This window comes from Pestalotiopsis fici (genome assembly GCF_000516985.1).
Source record: "Pestalotiopsis fici W106-1 unplaced genomic scaffold PFICI_Scf_4, whole genome shotgun sequence".
NCBI lineage: Eukaryota > Fungi > Ascomycota > Sordariomycetes > Amphisphaeriales > Sporocadaceae > Pestalotiopsis > Pestalotiopsis fici.
The window spans coordinates 860,384-886,083 of record NW_006917094.1 but is presented as its reverse complement, the minus strand read 5'-3'; the positions used below and the strand labels follow the sequence as shown (position 1 = coordinate 886,083).

At 50.7% G+C, this 25,700-nt stretch overlaps 8 protein-coding genes across 8 annotated transcripts; 4 read left to right on the top strand and 4 right to left on the bottom strand.

Annotated features, from left to right (window-relative positions):
• Positions 1–1,964: 1,964 nt before the first annotated feature.
• Positions 1,965–3,624, top strand: PFICI_06243 (uncharacterized protein; the record flags this gene model as incomplete). Its single annotated transcript, XM_007834824.1, has 3 exons — positions 1,965–2,135; positions 2,742–3,122; positions 3,178–3,624. The coding sequence occupies 3 exons, from the start codon at positions 1,965–1,967 to the stop codon at positions 3,622–3,624; spliced, it is 999 nt and encodes a 332-aa protein (XP_007833015.1).
• Positions 3,625–4,705: 1,081 nt separating this feature from the next.
• PFICI_06242 (Urease) lies at positions 4,706–7,675 on the bottom strand (the record flags this gene model as incomplete). The annotated part of the gene is made up of 5 exons (XM_007834823.1): positions 4,706–5,026; positions 5,123–6,014; positions 6,070–7,256; positions 7,389–7,475; positions 7,655–7,675. The coding sequence occupies 5 exons, from the start codon at positions 7,673–7,675 to the stop codon at positions 4,706–4,708; spliced, it is 2,508 nt and encodes an 835-aa protein (XP_007833014.1).
• A 1,030-nt stretch (positions 7,676–8,705) lies between these two features.
• Positions 8,706–10,969, bottom strand: PFICI_06241 (uncharacterized protein; the record flags this gene model as incomplete). The annotated part of the gene is made up of 2 exons (XM_007834822.1): positions 8,706–10,198; positions 10,495–10,969. 2 exons carry the CDS (start codon positions 10,967–10,969, stop codon positions 8,706–8,708), a joined length of 1,968 nt encoding a protein of 655 aa, XP_007833013.1.
• Positions 10,970–13,036: 2,067 nt separating this feature from the next.
• Positions 13,037–15,655, top strand: PFICI_06240 (uncharacterized protein; the record flags this gene model as incomplete). The annotated part of the gene is made up of 3 exons (XM_007834821.1): positions 13,037–13,423; positions 13,473–13,787; positions 13,835–15,655. 3 exons carry the CDS (start codon positions 13,037–13,039, stop codon positions 15,653–15,655), a joined length of 2,523 nt encoding a protein of 840 aa, XP_007833012.1.
• Positions 15,656–15,896: 241 nt separating this feature from the next.
• Positions 15,897–16,748, bottom strand: PFICI_06239 (uncharacterized protein; the record flags this gene model as incomplete). The annotated part of the gene is made up of 1 exon (XM_007834820.1): positions 15,897–16,748. One exon carries the CDS (start codon positions 16,746–16,748, stop codon positions 15,897–15,899), a length of 852 nt encoding a protein of 283 aa, XP_007833011.1.
• Positions 16,749–16,856: 108 nt separating this feature from the next.
• Positions 16,857–18,437, bottom strand: PFICI_06238 (uncharacterized protein; the record flags this gene model as incomplete). Its single annotated transcript, XM_007834819.1, has 1 exon — positions 16,857–18,437. The coding sequence occupies one exon, from the start codon at positions 18,435–18,437 to the stop codon at positions 16,857–16,859; it is 1,581 nt and encodes a 526-aa protein (XP_007833010.1).
• Positions 18,438–20,514: 2,077 nt separating this feature from the next.
• On the top strand, positions 20,515–21,079 carry PFICI_06237 (uncharacterized protein; the record flags this gene model as incomplete). The annotated part of the gene is made up of 2 exons (XM_007834818.1): positions 20,515–20,557; positions 20,709–21,079. 2 exons carry the CDS (start codon positions 20,515–20,517, stop codon positions 21,077–21,079), a joined length of 414 nt encoding a protein of 137 aa, XP_007833009.1.
• A 1,675-nt stretch (positions 21,080–22,754) lies between these two features.
• PFICI_06236 (uncharacterized protein) lies at positions 22,755–25,196 on the top strand (the record flags this gene model as incomplete). The annotated part of the gene is made up of 1 exon (XM_007834817.1): positions 22,755–25,196. One exon carries the CDS (start codon positions 22,755–22,757, stop codon positions 25,194–25,196), a length of 2,442 nt encoding a protein of 813 aa, XP_007833008.1.
• Positions 25,197–25,700: the final 504 nt, after the last annotated feature.

Sequence of the window (25,700 nt, the reverse complement as noted above, 5' to 3'; positions counted from 1 at the left end):
TCACTGGTAGGAAGAGAGAGAGAGAGATGGCGGCAACGATTCAAGCACTGGACTTGAAAGAACAAGCAGTAAGGTGCAAGGCGGCATCGCTAGCTTGCAAGAGCCACCGAGTCTGAGGCCCTTTCCGCTGGCCCTTCTAAAGAGATTCCGTGCTCACGTTATGGTCCCCTCTCCAGCTTCCAGCTTCTCAAGGCGAGGGCTTGCTACGTTGCCCATCGAGTAGTAGACTTGCTGGGCATAAGCGCACTGAGACTGGGCGGCCAGTAGACAGAGCTGAGCGAGCGAGCAAGTAAGCGGACCTTGGGAGGTATCAATGGGGAGTCTAGGACGTGGGGGGTCCTGGGGTGTCTGGAAATTCAGAGCGCCAGATCACAGCGACTGATGCGAAAGAAAATGCTCGGGCGCTTGGGCGGGCGATTGCCGCTTTAGCAGGGGCAGCTTGCCAGAGTCGACAATAGTGCATCAGCACCACTGGTATCAGCCAGTGAGCGTGGGGCAAGCGTGTCACCGATGGAGCCCTGCATGAACAAGCCTAAAACACCATAAAAGTCGCTACATCAGCACCCTCATGGCCCATGAACCCTTTAAACAGGAGCTCAAGTTCCAGCGGTGCCGGCTGGTCTCCAACACACCGCCAGCGATGCGGAAACCAAGAAAACGATGCAGAAACTCTCAGCGCACAAATTGTAAGTACGAGTTGCCCCGGAATAATTCCAGCTACTGCACAAATTCTTCAATTTTCCAATCGACTGCAATATGCCAGGACCTGCAAAATCGGGTGCGCCAAGTACCTGCGCGCGAAGACGTTGAGCCCCGGTCTTGTTGTGCAGTGCTGCTGTTTTTACGTCGCCCATCGATTGAAAGCGCGAAGCACCAGACCACCACCCCCTGGCATTTCTCGTTGGGCGACCCAGTCGCTGCTAAAAGTACCTACCACTGGCAAGGACACATTGATCAATTGGAGCAGCAATGATCCTCTTACTCTCAAGAGATGCTCGCTCGTTCTGCCTCGGCGCGTGGCAGCACAACAACAGAAGACCTAAAAGCATTCAAACTGGATGATAGTTCACTTTTTTGCAGGCCCTTTGCAGTTGAATTATTCAATTGTGATATTCAACTGCACTGGAGAATGACCTATGGGCTCATTCTAAAAGGATTCATTAAATCCTCTTCATTGCATTACGCGAGCTTCATGGCTCTTGCCAGGAGTTGGCTGTTCATGTTGTTGCCATTGGGTGGTTCTATTACCTTCTGTGCAACTGGGCTGCGGTGGTGGGATGAGTGTAGGTTAAAGGTAAAAAGGTATTTGGTGATGCTAAGAGGTACCCGAGCCCCAGCATACAGAGGAAACTGGGCGGGGCAGGGAAGCGCCAGAGTGGCATCACTTTCAGTCGGTAGTCTTTGTGAGAAAAAAAAAAATGTTTGTATGGCACAGGTAATAAGGTGGCATGTCGGTAGGTTGAGCAGTCCCTCGGGTGTAGGTAATGTACATTAGGTAGGGCACAAGCAAATGGGAGGGACCGCCCAGGCCGTTCTGTCCTAGGTTGGGTGGAGGTGGCCCCCTCCCAAGGTGGTGCCTGTGGTGAAGCGCGAAGATCAGAAGAAAAAAAAAAATTGTCGGCTGCTGGAGCTGACCCCCTCCCCCCAAGACTGAGTGGGCGATCCAGCGCAATCAGTGACCCGGCTGCCCCTCACATAAATGCCAACGTCCCCCAAACCTTAGGCGCTGATTTGCGCCGTCCCTCTTCTCCCTCTTCCAACTTAATTCACTGGCGAAATTCGCGCTTCCACTACTCCACTGTTCAAAGGCCCCAAAATCAGCCCCAGAACTTCACTGAATTTGTTTGTCTCCATTCAACGATTCAGGACACCGCCCCAGGCCCTCGATTCTTTCAGAACTCTTATCCCAGCCACAGTCACCACAACACCTCGCCGGCGCTCAACCACCAAAGAAAAAGTAAAAAATGGCCCGCCCTAAGAAGGAACAGAAGGCTGCCGTCGCCGCGGTCCCGACGCCAGCACCACCACAGCTTTTGCCCCAAGTCCCTGCTCCCGCTGCATCGCAGGTCCTGCCCGACAACTCGTCGGCCACACTCGTCATTAACCGCGCCGAGTACGCAAGACTGAGAGACTCTGTAAGTCCCATGCTTTTTTTTTTTTGCCCACCCTCAACAGCTAGAAAAAAAAAACAACAACGCTTCGGCCACCGTCTGGAAACAGACATTACCACTCTTTTGCGAGATGCAAACCTGTTAGCCCAACACAGAAATACCCGTATTTCTCTGCCACCTTGCGCAATGTTTTCACTTGTGCAAGCTTTCCATCATCCCACACCGTTAAACATGCATTCATTCGATTTGTCCTCGACAACAATCCTGCACTCTCATGCCATGCACTCATCCTAAGTCATGACTCGGTGACTCGTCATGCGAGATCACCGACACTCCCTCCAAAATGATCTCATAAGCTTTTACAATATCTCAACCGTGGCCATGGACAATGCGTGCAATGTATGAAGAAGTGTTCATACGACATTACGAGACGCGTCTTTAGCGCCTGTCCTGTTTATGTTCGACCCCGCATTGTCGAGGTGCAGGGGTAATGGGAGCTTCTATACTGTTGCTTACAACACCCGCGTGGCTGCAAGATGAGATGCAACTGATTGCTTTTCTGAATCACAATTCTCCATGTCATCCCACCAACAAAACAAATCGAAGCCTGTCGCTAATACTCGATAAAAGGTTCACTCCCGCTTGTCTACCATCCAGGAGCTGCTGAGGGATTTCGCAGCTGACTACCTGCGCCAAAGCAACTTGCTTGTTGGCGAGCCCACTTCCCTGGAGAACATCCCTAGCCTTGGTGCTCTTGCCAGACTCGATGGAGCCTCTCTTGGTTTTGCGCCGCCGCCTACTGAGGCTCTCCCCGCTGCCGAGGAGAAGAAGGAGCGCAAGAAGCGCCAGCATGACCCCAATGCCCCCAAGAGGCCCCTGACTCCTTACTTCCTCTACATGCAAACCGCTCGCCCCATCATTGCAAATGACCTGGGTGCCGATGCTCCCAAGGGCGCCGTTCAGGAAGAGGGACAAAGGCGCTGGGCGGCCATGGGTCCCGATGACAAGAATGTGAGTTACACAATGGCACATTGTCACTGCAGCAAATACTTACTCGAGTTTACAGGCCTGGAACAATGCTTACCAGTTCAACCTGCGTCTCTACAACGCCCGTGTTGCCTCCTACAAGGCTGGTAACTTGACTGCCAGGGATATGAGCGACCAAGAGGCTCTCACTTATGCTGATGCCAACCAACTTCCTCAGCCTAACCTCGCTGGCGTCGACCCCGCTGCCGGAGGTATCGGAGGCAACGATCAGGATGCCATCGTTGAGCAGCTCCAGATGTCTGCCCCCGTCGCTGTCGCTGCTGTCCCTGAGGAGATGACCAAGACCCCCAAGCCCAAGCCCAGCAGAAAGCGCAAGAGTACCGCTGCCGACGGAGAGGACGTCGAGGCTAGTGCCGCTAAGACCGCCACGCCCGCCAGTCCCGAGAAGAAGCGCAAGCGCCAGTCCAAGGTTGCAGAGCCTGCGTCGGAGGAGCCTAAGAAGTCCGCCCGCAAGAAGAAGAACTAAACATCATCTTCGTCTCTGTGTATTCCTACAATGTTTCTTCTTTCCTGCTGTCTATGGAGATACCACTTGCGTACCGTACCGCACGTACATGATGTTGCCAACTGGTCTTTGGTGATTTTGATCGGAGGGGGCATGGGGTCAACAATTATGAGGGCAAATTCGAGTGTTCGAAGAGAAAGGGAGGGGGGGAGGACTGGTTTTCTAAGCCCGGTGGCTGGTTGTATGAATTTACGAGTTTCTGCTGCTTTCGTGTCGCGTTGACACTGAACAAGGCAGCAATCATTGGTACATAAAGGGTCAAGGAGTTCGAGTAGGGATTTTCTAGGCGGTCGAATTGTACCGCAAATTCACATGCTGTTCCCAAAACAATCAATTATTGTCAGTCAACATTCTGCTCATTTGCTTTATGCGAAACATGGCATAAAGAGTAATAAAACATTCAACTGATATGTAAAATTGTTATATGTAAGTGGCGAGTGTTTCAAAGAGAAATAGTATTATACGATGAACAATAGCACATAGGTCGACGGCATTACACTAGTTCCCTGTTACAATCGCCGACAAGATAGATGGTATAAAGTATGGCTATATTAAAGACTGATAACCTACTTCAATATGGTACAAATTATTGGCAGGACTGACGAGAAACAAACCCCAACACTATGAGCGACCATGGACAGAAAGCAAAGACTGCTAGATACAGAGTATATATTGGAGCTCAAGTATATACAGTTCCAGTGCTTTGGCGACTTAAGCACGGAGAGCTAGGGTGTCCGGTTTTGAGTATTACACATGGTACATAGTATATCCAATGCTCTTATATGTAACATTGTATTTTCTTGCAATCACCAACGATTTGTTCGCAAGTGACATATGAGTGCTCTTGTTTCAAAGGGTAATAAATGTTAAACTTTCTGATCTACTTGCTTGTTTTCTGTACAGCCAGATAAAAAGGACAATATTGGGTCATGACACTCGCTATACATACCCCTATAGCCTTGAGCCTACAACAGACTGGCACTAACTAGGACGCTGCGCAGCTCATCCTTGAGTATTCTCACCTCCAGCGCAACAAAATTTCTCAATACACAAACCACTGCTGGCTCAGCGGGAGCGTCTCGGCGGGCTCGGCCTCGCACACCATGCCGTCGGCCTCGACCGTGTACTTTTCCGGGTCGACGCGCATCCGGGGCATCACGTCGTTGAACTTCATGTCGCGCTTGCTAATGTTGCGGCAGTTGCGCACGGCCTCGACGCGCTTGCGCAGCCCGTAGCCCGCCACGGTGCCCGTCGAGATGGACACCTGTGATACAAAGAGGACGCTCGTCCGCGGCACCAAGGGGGCGAACATGGGCCGGGCAATGATGGGCTGGACCGTGGGGATGGAAGCGTTGGGGTCGCCCTTGGAAAGAAAAGTTACATGTTAGTTGGACGTGTACATTTTGCCGATATTCGCATTTGTATTAGAAAAAGAAAGTTGATCCAAGGAGAAACTCACCATCTGAGCATAAGCGATCAAACCGCTCTTGACGACCAAGCTGGGCTTTGCGCCAAACCAGGCGGGGTCCCAGACCACGAGATCGGCCAGTCTGCCTACCTCGACACTTCCAATCAAGTGTCCCATGCCCTGCGCGATAGCAGGGTTAATGGTATACTTGCTGATGTAACGCTTGACTCTAAAGTTGTCGGCATCAGTGCCTTCGTCCTCCTTGAGCGTGCCGCGCTGCAGCTTGTTCTTGTGTGCCGTGTTCCACGTCCGCAGAATCACCTCGCCGCAACGGCCCATAGCCTGCGAGTCCGAGGACATCATGCTGATGGCGCCGAGATCGTGGAGCACATCCTCTGCGGCAATGGTCTCTGCACGAATACGGGACTCGGCGAAAGCGACATCTTCGGGAATGTTCTTGGACAGGTGGTGGCATACCATCAACATATCCAAGTGTTCGTCGAGTGTGTTGCGTGTATAGGGTCTCGTAGGGTTGGTCGAGGAAGGCAGCACATTTGGATGTTCAACCACGCTGATAATATCTGGAGCATGACCGCCACCGGCGCCTTCGGTGTGGTAGGTGTGGATGACACGGTTCTTGAAAGCACCAATGGTAGATTCAACGTATCCAGACTCGTTGAGAGTATCGGTATGAATGAGACACTGCACGTCAAGCTCGTCGCAGACCGACAGGCACGAATCAATAGCTGCGGGAGTACTTCCCCAGTCTTCGTGAAGCTTCAGACCACAAGCACCTGCAACGACCTGCTCGCGGAGCGCTTCAGGTGCACTATCGTTGCCCTTGCCGGTAATACCTATGTTGAGCGGGAGCTCGTCACAAGCTTTCAGCATATCCCGAGTATAGTTTGCTCCTGGAGTGCAAGTCGTTGCACTTGTACCGGCGCTAGTGACTGTTAGTATCGTGTCTGTCAAGGAACATGCATGACGGGTCAACCAACCTAGGCCCTACACCACCGCCAAGCATAGTAGTTATACCACTCGCGACTGACTCGTAGGCCTGCTGAGGACAGATGAAGTGAATGTGCGTGTCCAATCCTCCAGCCGTAATGATCTTGCCCTCGCCAGCAATCACGTCGGTACAACTTCCTACAATCATGCCCTCTGTGACACCGTCCATGACGTCTGGATTGCCAGCTTTTCCAATGCCCACGATGAAGCCGTCTTTCACGCCAATGTCGGCCTTGTATATGCCAGTATAGTCGACGATTAGAGCGTTTGTCACAACCATATCCAGCGTGATCTTGTCCGATCTACCCGTGGCTTGACCCATACCTTCGCGAAGCGTCTTGCCGCCACCAAACTTACATTCGTCACCATAGGACGTGAGATCACGCTCAACCTTGATCCAGAGATCTGTGCTGCCCAGTCTAACCCGGTCACCGGTGGTAGGGCCAAACATGGTCACATAAGCGCTGCGGTCGATGGCAAAGGCGCTGATGGACGCCATATCTCCCACGGGCTCTGGGCGATGCGAGAAGCCGGCGTTTTGCAAGTTGGTAATAATTTCATCAGCCCTTGAGAGGTCGACCTGGCCAGTGGCAAGATGGTTTCCGCCTCGTATGACCTTGTTTCCGGCAATCTCGACCAGCGTCACCGTCTTGGTGTCGCCAGGCTCAAATCGGACCGAAGTGCCGGCTGGAATGTCCAGGCGGAAGCCATACGCCTGCTTGCGATCGAACTCCAGTAGCGGGTTGGTCTCAATGAAGTGATAGTGGCTGCCCACCTGGATCGGCCGGTCACCTTTGCTTGTCACCCGCAGCCGTACCCGTCTGCGGCCTTCATTGAGGACAACCTTGCCCTTGACGGCAACGACAGCGCCGGGCTGCTTCGAGCCCTCGTACGCCGCGGCCTCGGTGGGTGGGAAGATATCCTGGTCCGGGATGGGTAGGAAGGAGCCGTACAAGGCCCGTGCCAGATCGCCGTCCTCCGTGGCAATGGGGTTGTGAACCGTGACGAGATATGTGCCTGTTGGAAACGTGCCCTCAACCTGGATCTCATGCAAAGTCGACGGTACCGAGGACTGGACATGGCGCCGGCCCAGCATGGTTGAGCCCAGGTTCATGAGATCCGCGACCGTATGAGCGCCATCACGTATGAGCTCTTGTAAATTGTTGGCAATGAGTGCCTAATAATCCAATTACTTGTGAGTATGTGTGTTCGCCCGGCACGAATATCTACTGCATTGTAGTGCCTGAATCGATTAAAGAGTAGACCCCGGCATGGATCACACGTGGAACGATGGAGGATTATATCTTACAGTAGCTTCAGAGTGATTGAGCTTGACACCCCTGGCCAGCCTCTTCTGAGCTTGGAAGCCAACCTGTGATATGACGAGCTTGTCGAGCTGTTTAGTGCAGCAGCAAGAGCAGCATTCATGTTAGCCAAGAGCCATGACCTGGGTTGTGGGTTTACTGTGTGTCATGGAAATGCATGGGCACATCAATCGGTACGCGCGCGCGCGAGAGAGAGAGCGTGTACGCCCTCCACCTGCTGAACAAATGAATGGGCGGGAGTAGAACGAACCTCCTTTGGAACGAGATGCATCTTGGCAGTATAACTCGTCCTATGGGCTGAATTGGGGTAGAATCCGATGGCTTATAGTGAGTGCTTCAGTTCATCACCATATCAAAAGGGAGATAGATACCTTGACCTTCAGCATTTCTTTTTTTTTCCCTAATCACCCAAGCCAAGATCCAGACCCCCAGCTGTCTTTGGGGATCTTCGCCGTTCGCCGGCTTGCGTGGGGCTCCGCTCGCTCGCTACGTGCTTGGTTGGGTAATGTACCTTCCCTTCCATGCATGCTTCAATTACCCCGCAACTCTACAAGCGATACGGGCCATGCATACATACTTTGTTGGTTACATATTCAGTGCACTCACCCTGCATAATGAGATGGCTGGGTTGTGCTTGTCGTCACATTGGCCAATCATCTTGTGCCTTCTTTTCACTATATCGTTGACGATACCTTTTGGTGGGCAGGCTATCAACCTACCTAGAAAGTACAGAAGGCTTGTTACACAGAACATCTTGAGAGTTCCACAAAAGCTCATCAGTATTGTGCCATTCTGAGATAGAGTATGTCTTTTATTACTCACATGGACACTGTATTTCCACTCCCGGCCTTCGCCGTGAACACCCCAAGACGTAAAGACGATCACGAGTTGTTTCGACCTCATCTCCCCACAGCCTGATGATACCCATCGCCGGGAGACTTTGAGTCGGTATACTGTTCGCAAACAGATTCCTGCCTGAATATTGATTATATACTGCCCTGGCTCTTCTCTCGTTATGCCGTTGCTGTAAGCTGAAGCACGTAATTCGAAACAACGCGCTCAAAAGGCATGATGGCAACGCTCAATGTATCATCAAAACAAAATACTGCTTTTTGCCAATCTACACACTACCTAGTAGAATTGTTTAGGAGCATATGTTCCCCATGCAGTTTACTTAAGCCAATAATGAGCTTCGTGACAGCCCAAATCTCGGATCGTCCGTCTCTCAACGCCAAACGCCAGTTTGTGGTATCATTATACTTCGTCTCAGAGGAATTCTCTTTCGCAAACAATCACTGGGATTACTCTTCTTCAACTTCCTCGTCCCAATTCTGGCGCTCGACCTTTACGAGTGGCTGCATGTCTTCGGGTTTGAAGATTGAACTTCCCGGATCTGTTGCTCGAGGCACCTTGCCCAGGTTTGGATCATCAAACACTGTACCGATGCTGTCAATCCACCGGCGGCGACGCTCCATGAGTGTCTTGGCAACATCGCCAATGCCAGGCCGCGCCATGCCGGCAGCTCCACCACCAGCAGCTTGATTGCCTCCGCCCGCACCTCCAGGTCGCTTGTTCTTCTTGGACTTGCCCAGGGTGCGCGTCCTCTTAAGATAGGCGCCTTGGACCTGACTGTCGAGATCCTCGAGGATAGTTTGATACTCTTGATGCGCCATGCGTTCCTTAACGAGCTCAGTCAACCGAGCCTTACGAGCGCCATTAATGAGGATTTGGTCGCGAAGGCGATTTTGAAGGAGCCGAAGTCGTGCTGCGACTTCATCATCGTAGTGCCCGTCATAATCTCCATCAAAGCCATCCTCAGGCAAAAAGCCGATATGACGAAGCTCCTGCTTGATCCTTTCGTCAACCTGAGTGTAGTCCAATTTTGGGTGGGTAGCCTTCTTCCACGCCTCGCTGCTCGACTCGGGCATGCATGATGCAGGCGGTAAGCTCTTCCCGTCTTCATCATTCAATCCGTTGACTTCACCATTTGTTTCAGCCTTGACTTCAGAATCGCCGTTGATGCCGTTGATCATGGGCTTGTCCTCGGAGGGTTGAGCACGTGCCTCTGGGCGCATAGCTTGTAACAGTCTCGAGAGGATGGGGCCGACAGAGAGCTTGTCAGTCTCGGCCACATCATCATCCATGTGATCAATATTGCCTCTAGGCTGATTCGGGGGAAGTTTGTCGCGGCCGGGCGAAGTTGTATCCATGGACGTGGCACCATCTTCTTCTGCCCAGATTTCGGTATAGTGACGCTTGCCTCGCTTGGGCATGACAAAGGGGGCTACGCGATCGCCGCGCTCTCTCAGGAAAGCCAAGTCCTCTTCATTAAAAGGTCTGAAGTAAGGTTCGGTATAGGTTGCAAAGGTACTTGCTGCGATCTGGTTTGAAGCCTTTCCACTGCTGAAATCCTGGTCGGGCGGGTCGCCCGCAATCAGGTCGGCAAGATCCGACTCTGGGTACACGGCAACGCTATAAATCTCCCGGCGCTGGTCGGGCGTCATGTCGGGTGTGACCTCGCGAATTTCGTAAACGGTCGGATCCGGGAACGTGGAAGGGTCTTCACCAAATGTCTGGAACTGCGGTGCCTCACGTCTAGGGGGTGCGCCTTCATCTTCAGAGCTTTCTTCTTCCTCCTCTTCCTCGGCCTTTTCCTGGGTCTTGGGCTTTTCGTCTACATCCATGGCGCCTGGCGTTTCCTTAGCAACCGGTGATAGAGAAGAGCTTGCCGAATCGTTGTCTCGCGAGTGTTTGCGGGGCTTGCTGTTTGGATCGCGCAAGGGCGATGATCGATCTAAGGATGACATGATTAGGACATGGTTGCTTATAGCTCAATGAATGTGTTGATGGGTTTTTTTTCGGTCTGGTGAAGGTGCAATGGATTTCTGGTCGTCAAGGTTGCGCTGTTGACACAATAGACGCGACAGTCATGGGGTTGGTGGAGGGGAGGTTTGCAAACGTTTGCAGGTGCTTAACTAGTGAAGCTCAAGAAAACGCGGATGAAGCTGTCGTGGCGATTGCATTGGGTCGGGGCCAACCGAATGAATGAGGGGTATGGCCGTTGACGATATTCGCAGGGTTTCGACTTACCAACTTTGGCGTCCTGAGGTGCAAGACTATCGGTCGCCTTTCTCTTCTTCTTGTTGGCCTTCTTTTCATCGTCGTCACGTCGTGGCTTTTCGTCCTCTCGTCCAGCCGAAGACACGTCCTCAAAATGCATCTTACTTCGCTCACCAGCCACAAGTCGCATGCCACGGTCGCAATACGAACCTCGACCTTCGATTATGTCATGGATCTTGGTCAAGCGATTGATCAAGCCGTCGAGGCTCTTTGAATCTGGTATGTTGGCATTTGAGGCGCCAGACTCGATCAGGTCCTCATATGTTATCGTTGGTAGCGACTCGAACTTGAGATCCTTGATGAAGTCGGTTTCAATAGTATCGCCCTGAGGCAAGCCAGCGGTCCCGGGAGGAGGAGCGGCGTTCGGGGTTGTGTTCCGACTGCGCTGTCGAACGACACCGGAACCCTTCTTGCCCGTCCCTTTCTGACTAGGTACGGGTGGCATTTTCTCGACGCTGCAGCAGTTCCCGCGGAACTGTGCTCGGCGAATGTGATATTGGATTTGATGATAGGATTATGCTGCAAATCCGTTGCGACGGGGGTTCGATGGACGTTGAAGATGGTGTCGCGACTGGGCCGCGACCGACCGAGCTCAAGATGACGCACGTGCCACTTTGCGGAGCAACAGGGGTTCAATGCTTTGCCTAGGAAGGCACAGTACGTACTTTTTGTACATGACTGGTGTTTACCTACCCACCTGTACGTACTCCTGCTTACCTAGTACATACCCAAGGCCGAAACCATTCATGTTTACTTCAACTTGGCGATTGCATTATAACTCGAAATTAACAAACCTGAATCCTTTGAAGAAAACTTTCGTGTCTTTTCCAATGATGCTGCATATGTAATTCACAGGTCGAGTTTATCAACTTATGTGTGCAGGCATGTGCCTTGGCAATCTTCTAGCCAGGAACACCAGCGTTCATTGGCACATTGTAAGTGTTCACTAAGAGATTTCCATGTCGGGCCTGGATGTCCTTTGATGTATTGAATAAGAACTTTGGCGAAACATAGGACTAATTATAATACCCTTTGCTACTGAGAGCAATCGTGCGGCTTCTTGGAATCAGTATTGTATCTGAGCTAAATAGACACTCGTGATAATTTCATTATTTGGTTTTGCAATCAAGGCCATCTATACTTGGATAGCCTGAGCTGTCAAGGATCAGTCCTGCACTGGCTTGTAATCGTTCAATGGCTTGAGGCAAAAGATAAGACATTGTCTGCTAGATTCAACTTCATCTCACGACAACAAGTTGCTGTTCGAACAGCATTGGCAGGGGCACCAAAAGTTTTCGGGCTCCATTCCAGAATGAAAAGCATACCGGCGCAAACGTTTGATTGCACTAATTGATTTGAGGGCAAAGAGACAACTTGAGTTTTGGGCGCCAAGAAGGTAACCTAGATACTTGACCTGAGGCTCAACAATTATCAGGGCTCCCTTGTATGGCCCCAAAGCGAACCAGACGGTTCTCGTTCATAACATCCCAAACATGCCTTTGGCATAAGTACCCCGCAGTAAAGCGGTAGTTGAATACTGAACTCAACTCGACGCCTTGTGCCCGCCACCACGATGATCTACAGCAGGTGAATATTTGCCATGTGAGAATAGTCGTCATAAGCTGACTCGTTATCTATTTACCCATGATGTTTCCGCCGGAATCTCAACACAATGACATTACAAAGAGGGGTCAAGTTTTGATCTGCATGCTGCAAGTCATCTATCCAGTCTTCGGCATGGTCCCTTTGATACACGCACCTTTACCGATATTGGGCGACTAGGTCGGCAATTTCACGCTACAAGACGATCAATGGTGAACAAGTGCCCTGCCATTAGAACCAACTCGCGCGTAGTGAGAGGCAAGACGAGTGTAACACAAACAATGTGCCATTAGCGCACGTGGGTTCTTCCAAAGAGTCCTGGCGATCGAAAGCGAGTCTGAATAGCAGAGCTCTAAAACCCGCTGGTGGTTCGTTGTATCCCAAAGGCTCTAGCTCGTGGTCGAAATGATTGGCTGAGAGGACCCATTGACCCAGACATGCAAGTGCATTTTATAGTAAACTATAGTGGGGTACAAGAGCTTAAGAGCTGGTGGGGTTTGTTGAAACTCAGGGTCCATCTGGTGAAGATCTCCCCCCAGTACGACACAGACGACCATTCATGGAAGCACGCACTGTTGCTATGCGAATCATTCCGATTTATGCGCCATTCGAGTCTCGAAAATCTTGGCGGTTGGGTTCGAGCCAGTAGACACGATCGGAAAGTCACGCTGCCATGCCCAGTCAACAAAGGTGGCGTGACTAAGGTAGGTAGGTAGGCATGTAGGTAGGCAGGCAGGCCAGGAGGCAGGTAAGTGGACTGGAATCATATATTGCCTGGAAACCGCTGTTCAAAGCTCTCTCTAGATCTTGCTTGTCTATTACCAACACCTGTGTCATTTTGCTGCTTGTTCAACCTAAAAGCTCAGCTTGATTCAACACTTTGCTCTCTCCGTTGCGATGAGAGAATACCATGGCTTCTCTTGGTGGTAACGTTTTGCCATCTCTGGCCCCTCAAACAAAAATTTACCTTTCTGGAGTAACCATTGTGCTTTTCGTAAGCGCATGCTTTTCCACCCTCATCAAGAGGTCCCAAAAGCCCGTAGAGAACCCTGGCATACTCCGGGCTCTATGGCTGTTCATCTACTCCTGCTTCCTCAAGCCGCACAGTGGCGATGCCAAAGGAAACCAACAGGATGCCCTCGAGAGTTTCTATAAGAGCCAAGCTGGTGCTTACGACGCCACCAGAGGCGCACTTCTCAAGGGCCGTGAAGACATGCTGGCACTCGCCGCGGCTCAGCTCGAGCACCGAGCAACCATGAAGGCCAAGTCTTCCGAGAAGAGGAGAATCTGGGTTGATGTGAGTTCTCGCTTCAATGATACACTATGATGAAACTAAAACAAGTTAGGTCGGCGGTGGAACCGGCTTCAATATTGAGGCAATGGGAAAATATGTCGACGTCCCCAGCTTCTTTTCCAGCGTCTACCTAGTGGACTTTTCCCCATCACTCTGCGATGTTGCCCGCAAGCGATTCGCTCGCCTTGGCTGGAAGAATGTCAAGGTTGTCTGCCAAGACGCCAGGAAGTTCCGTCTTGAAGACCACGAGCCGAGCCACATGCAGGGCAATGTCCCGAGCTCACCTTATATGGGCTACTTCTCCCAGAAACGTCCCGAGCACGGCGGCGTCGACTTGATCACCATGTCCTATAGCTTGTCCATGATTGTACGTGATTCCATGCGGAACTCAAGACCATGACTGACCATTCATAGCCTGATTACTACTCCGTTGTTGACGCTCTTCCATCACTGCTGGCACCCAACGGAATAGTTGGCGTGGTCGACTTCTATGTACAATCAGAAGTTGACGTGAGCTTTAGGAACTACACAGGCGGCTTGGTTAATCGTCACACCAACTTCTTGCAACGAACCTTTTGGCGTGCTTGGTTCGACATTGACAGAGTCGCCCTCGAACCAGGCCGCAGGGACTTCCTCGAGTATCGTTTCGGTACCGTGCTCAACGTCAACAGCCGCAATTACGCACTTGGGGCTATTCCCTACTACATTTGGCTCGGTTGCCATAAGCGGCCAATGTCGTCTGCGCTTCCACACGAGATTGTGGAAAAAGTCAATGCACTTGTCACGGAATCACCATATCTCCACCCGAAGAACCACACCGATGCTCTGTCCCGCGCCGTTGAAAGGGCTGCACCCGAGCTTCGTTCCAAGGCCTTTGATGCTGCTGTTGTGAACTTGTCCGCTGATCTACCGTTGCCATCGTTCTTTTATCAAAACCATCACTGGCGCATCTACTATGACGATCAACTCAAGAAGCACACACAATTCAACGACGAGTACATTTACGCGTTCACCTGGGAGGATACTCGCGTTGACGAGAGGATTCTGAAGCTGAAGTCTGATGATGTTGTTCTTGCCATTTGCAGCGCAGGTGACAATATCCTGTCGTACGCTCTCCAAAGCCCTGCCAGAATTCATGCCGTCGACTTGAACCCCACGCAGTGCCATCTTTTGGAGCTCAAGGTTGCCGCATACTCATCTCTGTCTTATGTGGACTTTTGGAAGATCTTTGGAGAAGGAAAACACCCCGAATTCCGCTCGCTTCTGATCACCAAAATGTCACCTCATCTGTCGAGCCGTGCATTCCAGTACTGGCTCAACAACCATCACATCTTCACCAAGTCCAAGGCAGGTCTTTATGACACTGGTGGTTCAAAGCATGGTATTCGTATCTTCCGCTGGATCACTCGGGTTTTTGGTTGTCGAGGTGCCGTCAAAGACCTTCTCGAGGCAAAGACGCTCAATGAGCAGCGCGAGATTTGGCGCAACAGAATTCGACCAGCTCTCCTTTCACGCTTGGTGTCCAAGTTTGTAGTCAGCCAAGAGTCATTCTTGTGGACTGCCCTTGGAGTGCCAAAGAACCAATTGGCAATCATTGAAGCGGACCATGCCCAATCTGATGCCGTCTGTGGACCGAATCCAACCGCTCGTAACACGAGATCTCACGCCATTTGGGAGTACATGGTCAATACACTGGATCCCATGGTCGAGTCCACCCATATTGCCGCGGACAATCCATACTACTATGTCTGCATGGAGGGCAAATTCTCCAAGCGCTGCCACCTCGACTACCTCTCCAAGCAGGCGCACGCCAAACTGTCTAGGCCTGATGCCTTTGATGGACTCCGTATTCACACTGACGAGATCGACGAGGTCATTGCCCGCATTGCGCCGGGCACGCTGACCGTGGCAGTGGTCATGGACAGCATGGACTGGTTCGACCCAGGCTCCAACGCCGCCGCGGCCCAAATCACCAAGCTCAACCGCGCTCTCAAGATGGGCGGACGTGTCATGCTTCGCTCGGCCGGGTTGAAGCCGTGGTACATCAAGCAGTTTGAGACCCTCGGATTCACGGCCAAGCGCCACGGTGCCCGTGAGGGCGGTGCTTGCATTGATCGTGTCAACATGTATGCGAGCTGCTGGATCATGACCAAGAACGAGAACTTGGCCCCGCCTACTCCAGGACCCGAGGCCGATGTCTACAACGGCCCTGAGTTGACCGAGTTGGTAATTTGATGACTTTAAGTATGGAAATGACATGAGTTTCTACGTGGCATGACGAGATAGCTGTACACGGCTTGCTATCTTCCTAGATATCTATAAAATTGAAAGCATATGACATTATGCTTTAGTGTCTGAGCTCTTGGATCTTTTAGATTTTGCATGACCAGCAATTGGTCAAATACGGGATCATGTTGCTTGTTTGTACCTTCAATTGATGTATTACTTGTCAATGAAGGAAGTTTTCAAACTCAAATCACTGTGTGCTCCTGCCTCTGGCTGATGGCACAAACTCGAGATAATCCAAAGGGGCCACTTCGGTACCATTTGCTTGAGTGCTGATGACGATTTCAGCACCATGAGGCACCCAGACAGCTTCAAATGTAACCCTTGCCGCCGAATTCCCATCAACACGTCCTGTAGGTGCGTGCCCCAACTTTGTTTCCAGGTCTCCGACCCATTGTCCAACCGTGCCATTGCCTACGCTCATCGAGTACGAAGCCACGCCATCGTTCAAGTCGAAATACGCCACATGGAGATCGTAGTAACCGTCGGGGTAAGGTGAATGACTGCGCAATGACCCAGTGGTCGTATTGGAAATGGACTGAACGATAAAGAGCCCAGACGAGATCTCAAATGGCGAGGTGGCTAAAATCTCGTAGTTCTCGAGGTCAAAGTTTTCTGCTTCCAGCCTCCATGGGTTGTTTCCTACCCGAGATTTTTCATCTGGTATCTGTGTCATGTTGTAGAAGTACTCGTTGATGCTATCTCTCCACAGAACCGAGTGGCCAGCTTGGTATTGAAGACGAAACATGACATCTTCAAAGACAGTGGGATCAACCTTGTCCCGGACAGTGGCCCAGAGCTTGGGAAATCCGGCCACCGTCTCGGCGCCCGCGTAGTGCGCATCGTAAAAGTGTTGTATCACGGTGTTGCCACTATGCAGTCTATAGGTCCAAGGCACGTGGTGGAACCACAGCAGGAGCTCGTCCGGCGTCGTGTCCAGGTTTTCGTACATGTCCGCCACCGGCGCCGGATACTGACCTGCGTAGCCGCTGCCCGTGCTGTCGGTGCGATCCATGCCCACCGAGGTTCTATTGGCACGCATCCATTGGCCCCATTTCACTTGTGTATCATAGAGACCCGGGTTGGGACCGTAATGCGTGTCGAGGTTATCGGTCAAGGTTTGGATGCCGAGATTGCCAGTGTAGTTCTCTTACGCGGGCCACGAGCGCAGGGACATGTTGGTCACAACGGCCACGACTTGGTCGTCGAGGCCGAGGGAGAGGCGCGTCCATTGTGTCAGGATGGCATCGTCGTCTATTTTCGGGTTCCAGGCTAATTGTCCAAACGCGTACAGGTTGGACATGGCCAGGATACTTCCCAGCCAGCTGTCGCTCGTGCCGACGTTGACGACGGCTACATAGCCGCCAAGGCTGTGGTTGAATCTGTGTCCGGTCACGATCTCTGACCCAATTAGAGACGATTGGTTGTCGACGCGCAAGTCAAAATCCATTACCGTCCTCCAGAGTGGCGGCAGATAGACGAGATGGCACTGCTGACCGAGATACTCTTGGCTCACCTCCAGCTCAAGAGCCGTTGGGGTCTCCTGGAGGTGGGCAAAGAGCGGCGAGGCAGGCTCGCGGACCTGGAAGTCAATGGGACCGTACTTGATCTGTACAATGACATTCTTTTTGAACTCTCCATCGTGTGGTGCGACATAGTCGACAGCGTGCTTTGCCCGGTCACCAGTCCAATCATCGAACTGAATTGTTAGATTATAGATGAATGCCCGAAAAAGTACCAGGCCTCCATAGGGCTCTACGGCACTGGCAAACAGGTTGGCACCGTCCGCTAGGGTCCGATTATATTCGAGGGGCCCGGGCTGACCTTCGGAGCTGGCTTTGATGGTGAAACCGAGGAAGTCGGGAATCTCGCGATAGATATCCTGGGTCACGTTGCCCCACCACGCAATGACGGTCGGGTCCAAGGGATCAGACGTGGAAAGTCCGCCGAGCGTCTCGGGAGAGGCAAAGTTCAACGTGATACCGATCCGCACACCCCACGGCCGCATGCTGTTGGCAATCCTGGCCAGACCTGCAATGTTTTCGGGTTTCAAGATGACGGGATTGGCATTAACATTGTTGATGACTACCCCATTGAGTCGGACAGAGGATAGGAGGCGCGCGTATTGCTCAACACGCGACATGTTGGTGGTGGTGGAGCCGTTTTCAAAGAAGATGGAAGGGCCTCCATAACCTCGCTCAATAGACCCGTCCATATTGTCCCATTGGTTGACCCAGCGAACCGGCGCCGCAGGGCTTGAGCCATAAGCAAGTCTGGTAAAGTTGCCCTGGGCCAGCATGGAAAGGTACTCGAAAGTCCCGTATAGCGCTCCAACCTCGCTCTGGCCGATAATTTCGACATTCGGACCATTGGTGCTGAGCCAAAAGCCGTCGGCTTTCAGGCTACCGATATCAGAAACATGCGGCCCAGGAAAATTTGTAATCATCTCCAGTGTACCGATCACAATGTAGTTTTGGTGATCATCTTGAGGAGTGAATGACTCTGTAGCATCAATGCCGAGGATACTTTGAAGTCCGGAACGTAATTCTCGGCTAGCAGTGTGTATGGAGCCATTCGAGGTGCTATTCAAGACCAGAATTTGCTTTGGGATATCAGTGAAATTGCGAAGATGTAGTGGAAGCGGCGCGTAGCGAAGCCAGGCTTGGAAGCCATCCTCAGCTTTGATGATGCTGAAGAGACAACATACAAGTAAAAAGAACAGATTTGGCATTATGTAAGATAATCGAGAGCGTGCAATAAGCTGCTCCGAGGTCATACAAAAGATGGACGCAAGTGATGTTCTCTGATTTGCAAACTATCATAATGTTCATATAAGACTTACCGGGTTATTTATAATCAATCAAGATCTGTACAAATGATAAACGGCGCGTATTATGGGAGAGTATACTCGTGTTGCATGTTGAGATGAGCATTTGCGGCGAGCAATGCCTAAATGGTGGCCAGGACATGGATTATACTCTAACGAATAAGCTTAAATTATTTGAGTATTTGGGTTAACAACAGGGATTCCCCAACCGATCGCCTCGTGAACGCACACAAGGGTCCATACCTGTGGCCATCTCCAATATGAACTCGCAGTGACTCTCCACTGGCTGCAACCGAGGTCGTTGAGTGGGCAAGGTAGGATAGCCGATAATGTTTATTCACATCTGTTGCATGTAGCCTGTTCTGAAAGAGTAAATTTAGCTTGGAGCTGCATCATAATGATCGGCGAAGAATACCTTGCAAATCTATACTGAAATGCAGTTGACTTATTCTTTTGGTTTGTAATCGCCGATGATCAACATGTACTTGACACCTCGTGACCATGCGCATAAGGCCAAGAAAGCCAAAAAGGAGTTTCATGCTGCTACAGGTCGCGGAATATGTGCAAATATAGAAAGTCTCAATGACCGTAGTTTTGAATTATGAAGATTTGGTTGATCATGGCCTGCAAAACTATTGTGATGCAAAGTAGACTACATGTGATAACATTTTTATTCACTTATATTACAGTAAATATGGATCATTCGATCATTATTCTTTGTGGAGAATGCATTTCGCACAAAGGGGATATGGAATGATGTAACGGAGCAATACCTCGAGTTAGTCACATGTGGACAGAAAATGGCACCGGCTATTGATGTGTATTTGTATACCGGCATTGAGGAGTTCATTTAGCTACTTGAGGGGCTCCAGAATCAACATCTCATACCTGGAAAGAGACTGTATTGATGAGGTATTCACCACGCGAGTCGAGACCAACGCAAATTCCGTCCACGTTTTTTTTTCTTTTTTTTGAAACTCTAGGAAGGCGTGTAAGCTCGCACCCAAGATCTGATCATAACCCTCCATAATGACACACACCGAGACGCATAGACACCAAAGAAATGGCTGACGGGTAGATTGAAATGACATTTTTAACCGTGAGTTGATGCTCTAGGCGCGGGTTCTCTTGGACATTCTGGTAAACTGCCTTGTGGAACCTATAGGCACCTCTAGTCGAGAACTGTCGACGCAGACAACGGTGGCTTGGTTATTCTTTTCCATTGGAGCATGCAGGTTATTCTTTGTCGTAATAGAAAGTTTGATTACGAATCTACAAATTCATTGCTGGTTTGTATAGTACACCAGTACATATGCAATAATCATACTGGCGGATGGGTCAAGGTTCAAATACGTATCTTGTTGTAGATACGCAGCTCCAAGATCCAACACATTGTATGGATAATCAAGCCTGGGGAAAGAAATCTGCATTGGACGATATCGACAACACTGGGGTAATGCCATGCATTTCCCAATCTTGGGTATCTGGGGTAGTGTGTATCGGTTCTCCAGGTTCCTCGCTTCGGCGATTGACCCCATATTCGAGAACTGGTATCTTTATGAACTACAGTGAAAGTTGTAGATGTGTTGTGTGTTCAAGACAATACAGGTGTATAGTCGCGAAAGATTGTGCTTGGGTATGCATAACGAGAATAGGCTAAAATCGCCATGAAACTCCATGTATGATCCTAGATAGTCTCATGTCCGCGCTTGTCTCGCGGCGACTCTCCGAAGTCCACGACATGCCTCTTTCAGGTCATAACATATGGGATCCATAACAGGCCTTGATCAGCGCACATGTTTGGGATATCTAGAGACAATCGACAAAAGAAAAAAAAAGAGGAAGAGGAAGAAGAAAACCCCCGTTCTCATCCAACCCAACGAGGCACGTCTGACAGCAATACCTGTGAGTCATTTCCCATCTCCTCGTTCAGCTATAATTTTAGTTAAATTGTCACCGAAATCGCTGTGTCAATTTCGTTATGGCTCAAGAGTGCGTTGCATATCCTGGTCCAGGAAACGGCTGTAAGTTCCAACGAGCAGGAATGGATCGATCTTCAACCAGACAGTTGACTAATAGCACTCTCTCGCCCTCAGTGATATGGATGTAATGGAGACTCACAGGGTTGGATGGAGACTTCTTCATTGACACTGAATGACACGCTTGGATTTATAGTGTATGAGGTCCATGCTGTCATTTGTTCGACGGAAACAGAGCTCAAGCACGCATTGCCACCTATACAAATTCGACTCATGGGTGAGGGATCAACTCTCGGAGCCTCGGAACGCCAGGTCTATACCGAAACTTCTCAGCGAATGATTCACGCCAAGCACATTCAATTGACTGAAGAAGATGGAATTCAACTGCTCGAGATCATTCTGCGAGACCCCGAGACTGGCATTGAAGTGCACTGTCTCTACCGTACATCTGCAGATATTCCCATCATCCTCTCAGCCACCATTGTTGAAAACAAGGGCTCAAAGGATATATACCTCGAGACAGTGGCCCTTAGCATGCTCAAGCATCGACGTGCCTATTCAGCCTAGATCAACAGGATCTATAATACAAGGGCATGAAATGTTCTTGGCTTGACGAGGAAGAGCCTGAGAACAATGTCTACGCCTTTGAGAATTACCGATACCATCTGGGTCCCGTCATGAGCGTGGGTAACTTTTACCCAGTGAGTTATTTCAAGGCGATTTTTAAGGGTCAGGTGGCTGCTGAACAGATACTTGTGGGAGATAAAGGGGTCGTGAACCTAGTACGCTGTGCCTGGGCTGGCAGCCAAAAATATGGCCCCCTGGTTTGGAGTGTTCCTGGGCGGCTTTCAAGAACCAGCTTGCCGCTGGCCTCAACATGGATCTTGCTGGAATACCGTGATGGACTACTGGCATCGGAGGTTTCTATGGTGGTATAACAGCTGGTCCTGACTTTCGGGAGGCTGTTAGTGCGTTGGTACCAGTGGGGCACGTTTTGTCCCGTCATGCGGAATCCATCATGGATACAGGGAAGCTGTACAGATACCCAAGGGCGGAGGCGGTGGTATTGCCGAAGCCTATCCAATCTTGCTCAAGTTTGTGCGGTTTCGAAGTCGGATTAGACACTATACTAGATTGCAGGCGCATGATGCAGGAGGCCAGCGCCTACGGGGTCCCTTTGACGAGGACCATGTTCTACGAGTTCCCAGAGGACAAGATGTGTTGGGAGACAGAAACACAATATATATTTGGAGACGTGTATCTAGTCGCTCCCACCGCACAGGCCGGGAAGACAGATTGTCAGGTATATCGACCCAAAGCGACCAAATGGGGCCGGTTGGAAGTGGGAGAGGACGGCCGAGAGACTGCTGTGGGTAGTATTGCTGGAGGTTTAGTCGATCATGGTGGAGGCGCCGCTAGATTCCATTTCCGACTTCGTCCTTCTGGATAAACACTGAGGTAGTAGTATATTGTTATTCAAATACCTGTATCTCCTTGTTAATCTATCAGGTTGATGATAGGTGGAATATAATTTATATAAGTGACTACTAATGCAGCATCGCCTAGACCTCTATGTAGTAGTTCACCCACTAAAGAATGAAAATATAAAAATGGTGCTTTAGTAGGTGCCTAGTACCCCAATGACATAATTCAGCATGCCCTACATAGGTACTAATCATCTCGGCTGGCGGCAATGCTTTTTATATGCAAATCAATGCCAGCTATCCTGCTATGTATAATTCATCAAACCGTCTCACCCGAAGGTCAATTATTAGTGCGATCCTTCAGCATTGGCAGGCGGATGGACAATGGTCTGAGCCAGGCCAAATAACTTACTGGCCAGTACCACCGCCTGCCTACACGGTTCCAATTAAAGATCAGTGTCTATGCATAATTCTGGTGCCTAAACGTCGCCAAGACTAAATTCAGGAGGTCGAATGATACGTTTATTTACCAACGGGCTGCATAAGACAAAAGTGCTCACATTCCTTCCTTTTTTTTTCTTATTTCTTATTTCGCATCCTAGCATTTACGTACGCCCCTTCCTGTATTACACCATCTGACGTCACAGCCGATGCGAGAAACAAAGCGTCCCGTGTCCTCTTATCTGAACAATATTCTCCCACAAAACAAACGGAGTGGCATGGATTGAGAATCAAAGCAGGAGATTTTAAATGTCAACATTGGTTAGAGCTGTCAGGAATCAGATTGCGCACACAGCGGCGCAAATCAGTGCTAGAACATGGCGCCTCTGAGTAGCGATCCGCGCCAGATACTGGTTGCTCTCAACGTCGCCAAGCGCAAGGCATTGTATGGTCTCGTCACGGAGATCACGGCGTATATGCGCCACCAGATAGAACTACCAGAAGAAGACCCTGGGGATGTGCCACCACCTCTGCCCGCCAGACATTCCAGCAACGAGAACACGCCACCACCCGCAGGCAGAACGAATTCGGGCTCTTCCGTGCCTCGCTCCGACTCGGCAGAGGGCTTCAGGCGACAGAAGGAGGATGAAACGGCTAGAGCACCGCCTCCGCCGGGCTTGATCAACCTGCGCAAGGCCGCACTGAGGCACTTTGACTCGTGGCGCCACGAGGTGCTCGGTAAGCTCAAGGAAATTGTCAATGAGGCCGACGACCAAAAGGTCCTCGACGCACGACGCAAGCGCAACGAGATCATTGCAAAGAAGCAGAGGGATGAGCCCAGCGAGGGCGAGGATCTGATCGACATTGGCAATGTCGCCCCTGAGGCCAACGCCAAGGACCCGAAGGAGAAGATGGACTCGATGCAGCATCTGTATCATCCCATCCCAACCAGGCTCACCACGATCCCGCTGCTTGACCGCAAAGACGTCTTGAGCAGCATGGTGATACTTTTGCTCAGTATTGGCAATTACTCCGCCTATTCGCGAGCGCTGGTCTGCTACCTCGCCTCTGCACTGGAGGTCTCACCTTTGTTCTTGGATCGAGAGGAAGTTGAGATTGCTACGACCATGGTGGAGACGGCACAGAAAGCTGAAGCTGAGAAGAACAAGGGCGGCGGCATGTCTGCCGATGCCGAGGCCCAGAAGCGCAAAGAGTCTGGGAAGGTTGGCCGGTACTGGAAAGTAGGCCTGGCCTCCGTGGCCGGTGCTGCCATCATCGGTGTAACGGGTGGATTGGCGGCACCCCTCGTCGCTGGTGCAGTCGGCGGGCTGATGGGAAGCGTGGGGCTTGGAGGTCTGGCAAGCTTCCTTGGTGTCTTTTGGATGAACGGAGCCCTGGTTGGAACGCTATTCGGTGCCTTTGGTGCAAAGATGACGGGAGAGATGATTGACCGCTACGCCAAAGAAGTCGAGGACTTCCGCTTCTTGCCACTCGCCGAGGAATGGGGAGAGCACTCAAAACAAGACGGTCCGGCAGCGAGGCGGCTACGGGTCACCATTGGAATTAACGGCTGGCTCAAGGAAGAAGGCGATGTTACTAGGTATTGGCGACCTCTCGGGGACGAGACCGAGGTGTTTGCTCTACGCTATGAGATGAAATGCTTGCTAGACCTTGGCATCACTCTTCAGGAGCTCATTGCATCCTATGCCTGGTCGGCAATCAAGAGTGAGATCTTGAAGCGGACAGTATTGGCTACTTTGTGGGGTGCACTCTGGCCAATTCAAATCGTTATGATGGCTAGCAAGGTTGATAACCCTTTCAGCCTGGCGCGCAATAGATCAGAGAAGGCCGGCAAGATCCTTGCTGATGCCCTCATCAACAAAGTTCAGGGTGAAAGACCTGTGACCCTTATTGGATACTCTCTGGGCGCCCGAGTTATCTACTATTGTCTGAGAGAGATGGCCGAGAGAAAGGCATTCGGACTCATCGATAATGTCGTTCTCATGGGCGCGCCAATACCTTCCAATCCAGGCCACTGGCACCTGATGAGGACCGTGGTTTCGGGCAAGTTGTTTAATGTCTATAGCGAGAATGATTATATTCTGGCATTCTTGTATAGAGCAACTAGTGCTCAATTGGGCATTGCTGGGCTTCAGCCGATCAGCGACCACGTTCTAGGCGTCGAGAACATTGACCTCAGTGAAGAGGTTGCAGGGCATTTGCGTTACCCTGACTTGATTCCCAAGATCCTAAACAGATGTGGTTTCCTCCACGTCAAGGGAGGGGAAGGAGAGATTCCCAAGGAAGAGGACGACATCCAGCTGAACAACAAGGACTTTGCAGAAAGTGGCAATCTCATCGACTTTGAAGATGCCGACCACAAACAGAAGAAGCTCGAGCCTTCAAAGCACAGTCTTGAACAAATGTCCAACGAGAAGTTTGACCCTACGGTAAAGAATGTCCAAGAGCCAAAGAGCGACATTAGTGTCAAGAATGAAAGGCTGATGGGCGCGCAGGTCGCCGAGGAACACAAAGCGAGAATGGCAGCTTCGCCACTGCCAGAAGCCAATGATCCCTTGACAACATGGGACGCTGGGGTCAACACAACACAACAGCACCAACCACGAGACACGGCATATGAGATGAATAGTGCGCCGCCAAAATACACCGAGACCGAACACAAATCAGACGCGACAGATGCCCACGAAGAGGACAGTGATGACGAGGGATACGGCGCTATTCGGATGCATGATTATGACGACGGAGACATGGTTAGCGTTGAGCCACTGAGTATTGAGGACGATTATGGAAGGAAATAAGTATTCCATTTCATAGCAGTAAACACGAATCAAGTAATGTCAGGTCAGGGATACTAGAGTTTTCATACAAATACGACGGTCGTGGAAGCCAATCTGAAGTCTTCGATGCTGGACTATTGCAACACTTTGTGTGCGTGCTCATGATTCGCCTGTTTTAGAGGTATTCTTTGCAAAGTCATGTAATGAGACTTTTGTGCCGCGTGTCTAGTGGGTAATTGATGAAGCGCGTCTTTGCTGTTGAGCTCTATAGAATGGACAAGGATAAAACGTATATTTCATCGCCTTCAAGATACACTTACAAGACATATCGCCCTTGCGTGTCAACGTATATATCCCATGTCGGTCTCACCCTGGCTTATGACATCTTTAGTCATCAGCAGCAGCTGCTTATATAGGACATGGTCCTATAGTTTTTCACAATTATTATTATGTATCTATGAGTTACATTGACATTGGTGTTACATTAGAACGACACAGAGGCCACGAACAAGACAGGCTCATCAT